Source organism: Dreissena polymorpha, chromosome 12 (genome assembly GCF_020536995.1).
Source record: "Dreissena polymorpha isolate Duluth1 chromosome 12, UMN_Dpol_1.0, whole genome shotgun sequence".
Taxonomy (NCBI): Eukaryota; Metazoa; Mollusca; class Bivalvia; order Myida; family Dreissenidae; genus Dreissena; species Dreissena polymorpha.
This window is the reverse complement of record NC_068366.1, coordinates 35,999,261-36,004,333: the sequence shown is the minus strand read 5'-3', so window position 1 is coordinate 36,004,333 and position 5,073 is coordinate 35,999,261. Positions and strand designations below refer to the sequence as shown.

Sequence of the window (5,073 nt, the reverse complement as noted above, 5' to 3'; positions counted from 1 at the left end):
TTTGTTAATGTTTTTACTATATCATATTTTACTTTAAAAAAAACATCCTGAATTAAATTCGTACTCTTAAAGAGATTATGATTAAATCATAATGGTACATGTATATTGAAGAATCTATAGATTATTGCAAGTTTAATATCCATGTGGAAGGATATTAACTAAACGTTGTAAGAAGACATAAATGCAACACTTTATAATATAAAAATGCTGTCAAACATGAACTTAGCAATTTTTATTCTGTTCTTATAATCATATTTATAATGTTTCCCAATTTCATGGTTTATCGCGCTATTTTTCCCAATTCCATGGTTTATCGCGCTAATTTTCCCAATCCAAATGCCACAGGCTGTAACAAAGAAAAGCAAAAAAAATCACTGATTTTTGGAAGAAATTTTGATGAAATAATTCCAGGACTTTCAAGCACATGTTCTGTGTATATCATTTTTACTTTATTAAAGTTAATTTGTTTCTTTTACATCGTTATACTAGTTGGAAACTTTTAGAGCTATGATTGTCGCAATTTTGTACATGATCTGATGAAAATGACTATTCCCAAACACTATTTACCCCGAACAAAAGAAGCACATCCTCTGATGATGATGCCAGGAGCAAGTTGATTAGTGGAGAAGACGATAGCACGTCCAAAGTTATGAACCCCAGGAGTACGTTCACAGCTGAGGACGCCAGTGGCATGTCCACGACTGAGGAAAACAGGAGCACGTCCACTACTAACGACAACAGAAACACGTCCACAGCTGAGGACGAAAAACACGTCAAGAGCTGAGGAGGCAAGGAGACGGTCCACTACTAATGACAACAACTAAGGACAACAGGAGCATGTTCACTACTGCATATAACTGGAGCACGCCCACTTCTGACGACAACAGGAGCACGCCCACTACTGAGGGCGACAAGAGCACGCCCACTACTGACGACAACAGGAGCACGTCTTACTGACGACAACAGGAGCACGTCCAATACTGACGACAACAGGAGCACGACCACTACTGAGGAAAACAAGAGCTCGTCGATTACTGATGACACCAGGAGCACGCCAACTACTAACGACAACAGGAGCATGCCAACTACTGTTGACAATAGAAGCAAGGCCACTACTTATGACAACAGGAGCGCGTCCACTAATGACGAAAACAGGACCACGTGCACTCCTTACGACAACAGGAGCGCGTCCACTACTGACGGCAACAGGAGCATGTCCACTACTGAGGACAACAAAAGTTCGTCGACATATGACGACAACAGGAGCACGTCCTATCCTGACGACAACAGGAGCACGTTCACTACTGACGACAACAGGAGCATGTCCAATCCTGACGACAGCAAGAGCACGTCTACTACTGAGGACAACAGGAGCACGTCTACTACTGAGGACAACAGGAGCACGTCTACTACTGAGGACAACAGGAGCACGTCTACTACTGAGGACAACAGGAGCACGTCTACTACTGAGGACAACAGGAGCACGTCCACTACTGAGGACAACAGGTCCACTACTAAGGACAACAGGAGCTTGTCCACTACTGAGGACAACAGGAGCTTGTCCACTACTGACGACAACAGGAGCATGTCCACTACTGAGGACAACAGGAGCATGTCCACTACTGAGGACAACAGGAGCACGTCCACTACTGAGGACAACAGGAGCACGCCAACAGCTGAGGAAAACAGAATCTTGCACGTCAACTTATGAGGACAGGAACGAGTCAACTACTGAGGACAACTTCCACTACTGAAGGCAGAAGCACGTTCACTAGTGAAAATAACCAAAGCACGTCCACTACTGAGGACAACAGGATTGCGTCCACTATTGAGGACAACAATAGCACGTCCACTACTGAGAACGACAGGAGCACGTGACGTCCACTACCGAGGACAATAGGAGCACGTCCACAGTTTACGATAAGTGGAGCCTGTCCACTACTGAGGGCAGTAGCACGTCCACTACTGAAGATAACAAGAGAATGTCCACTACTGAGGACAAGAGCCATCCACTACTTAAGACAAGAGCACGCTCACCGCTAAGTACAGGAGCACGTTCACTACTGAGGGCAACAGAAGCCAAAGAACGCTTACAGCTGAGGACGCCCTGGAGCATGCCAACAGCTGACGACAACAGGATCACGTCCACTACTGTGTATGACAGGAGCCTTTCAACTACTGAGGACATGAGCATGTCCACTAATGAGAACGACATGAGCATTTCCACTACTAAGGACATCATGGGCACGTCCACTACTGAAGACAATAAGATCGTTTCTACTTCTGAGTACAAGAGGAGCATGCCCCTTCTGAGGACAACAGGAGCACGCCACTACTGAGGACGACAGGAGCATGTCCACTACTGAGGACAAGAGTACGTCCACTACTGTGGACAGGAGCATGTTCACTACTGAGGTCGACGGGAGCATGTCCACTAATGTGGAGGACAGGAGCATGTCAACTACTGAGCACGATAGGAGCATGTTCACTACTGAGGACAACAAGAGCACGTCCACTACCGAGCGCTGGAACACGTCCACTACTGTGGTCGACAGGAGCATGTCTACTACTGAGGACGACAGGAGCATGTCCACCAATGTGGAGGACAGGAGCATGTCCACTACAGAGGACGACAGGGGCATGTTCACTACTGAGGACAACAAGAGCACATCCACTACTGAGGGCAGGAACACGTCCACTACTGAGGTCGACAGGAGCATATCTACTACTGAGGACGACAATAGCACGTCCACTACTGATGACAGGAGCATGTCCACTACTGAGGACAACAAGAGCACGTCCACTACTGATGACAGGAGAATGTCCACTACTGAGGTCGACAGGAGCATGTCTACTACTGAGGTCGACAGGAGCATGTCCACTAATGTGGACGACAGGGGCAGTTTAATTAGCCTAATGATTAGGACAACAGAAGCAATCTCAACGATTGTGATGAAAAAAGAAGAGCCACTGATGGTAATAACAATAAACTGATAACACCAGAAAGAGAAATAAGGCTGTTTATAGAAGTAAACTCACGGCATACGATAGCAACAGCAAGTCTGCTGCAGACGATGTCAGGACCAATCGATGACAATTGCAATGTCACTTCTGGTTATTACAAAGCATGCGAAGTGCGAGTGATATAAAGGAATAGACCGCTGCTGGTGAAGAAAAGAGAAATTACACTGCTGTTTATGTTAATATCAAAATAACTTACGGTTATGAAGAGAGCCAGGATACTTCAGGTGAAGACAATAGCAAATATACTGTTGACAAGTGCATTATCATTGATCGTGATGGCAATGGAAAGTCAACTATTAGAGATGAAAAGGACATAATTTTGCTTATGGTTATGACGAGAGACAATATACTGGTGAGGACAACAGAAAATATTCTATTGATGATGACACGTAAAAAGCCACTGTTGGTACAATTGTACATTAACTGCTAGAGATGACAAGGACAATTCTGGTGATGGCAGAAACGATTCTGCTAACAATGGTACATCACGTGATGGCGATGACAAGAGCAAAATAATCGCTGATGATGAGAAGAGCATGTCCACTGCTAGTGATGAGCGGAACAATGCTTCATATTTTGATGACAGCAGCAAGATAACACTGCTGATGATATCAGTGATACCATACCGACAGACAGACAGAACTGCTGACAACACGTTTACGGTTCACAATGATTTTATGAAGGCAGTGATAATCAATTTTTCTTCAGGTTGTGTATCCTATGTCCATTTTAAGGTGATATTTTGTATTGTTCGTACAAAATTTTATATATCAACAACAAAGTAATACACAGACCAATACAACCCAGGCGCCAGTGGTCCATCGCCGTCACGAGTCGTATTATTTCACTTACTCGGAAATTATGCCAGATGCAGGGGGGGGGGTGCGCCAAGTTCCTGGTGATCCTGTGTAGCTCCAAATACGCTTTACCACGATAAATGCCTCGGAAGCTTATTAGGTTCAGTGTAGAGAGAAAGCAGCACATGTATATATTTACTGTATTAGTAATAGATCTTTAGTACTGAACGTGTGCCATGAATCATGATACGGGCAAAAGCCCGCGAAGCGGGCGTTGACCGTTCATACATATGGGAATTTAGACATTAAATTACATAAGAATACCACATATGGATGCGTCTCAAAAAAAATTGCCACGCGACATATATTTTCGCGATGCTATTTATGACCTTGAACAAAGCAAAAACACTTTGACATATGCTAAATCCCATGTAAATACATACCTCAGGAAAAGTTATATCAATGACATCATAATTGTGTAGCGAATCGCACTAAATATTCTCGCATTATTTGTTTTTCTTTGCAACCTTTCCAGAATTAAGTCATTACTCAATTATCTCCCCTGAATGCTCTCCTTCAGAGGGAATAGCCGTAGACTGGTTCACTACATATAGTGCCAGTCTTTACCAAACACAGTTTAAGGGAACATAACCCGTCTTTAATATATTGCCGAATCTCAGATTTCTGTCGAATTTATTTGCGTTGATCTTTTCGATATCTTAATTGTTATTATTATCCTGACAAATCACAAACGCTTGTTAAAAAAATTTATGGTTTAAAAATTATAGTTGGCATCTCTATTCTTCCAGTATTCTCGCGATATTTCAATAACGACACCCTACTGTTTATTTGTCAGAAGTTGTGACGCATTTTCCATTCGCTCTCAGAAAGAAGTTTTACGTGTTATCATGAGCAATATTTTGGTAAGTTGTCGTTGTTATCCACCAGAAACACATTTATTCACAAAATTGAAAGATATTCCGATCTAACTTTTTAGTCTTTTAGCTTTAATTTTTAACGTATTCACACCTCGTCTGCTCGCACTTTACCGATATCCCGAAAGGTTACATATCACTATAATTAGTTTAGGCCTAAAACCACAAAATCCGATACCGTTGGATTTTCGTACCACAATCTTACGTAAAGTCTTCCAGACTCGAAATCAACAAAAAACAAGACATTTATAAATTGTCTGCATTTTTGATCAAATTTTAAGATATTTGTTGATTTTCCGTTTTTAGAAGCTGTTCTG

The 5,073-nt window shown here is 42.6% G+C and overlaps 1 protein-coding gene across 1 annotated transcript; it reads left to right on the top strand.

Moving 5' to 3' along the window:
• Positions 1 to 2,352: 2,352 nt before the first annotated feature.
• Positions 2,353 to 4,410, top strand: LOC127852527 (uncharacterized). Its single transcript, XM_052386483.1, has 3 exons — positions 2,353 to 2,849; positions 3,455 to 3,686; positions 4,402 to 4,410. Exons 1-3 carry the CDS (start codon positions 2,353 to 2,355, stop codon positions 4,408 to 4,410), a joined length of 738 nt encoding a protein of 245 aa, XP_052242443.1.
• Positions 4,411 to 5,073: the final 663 nt, after the last annotated feature.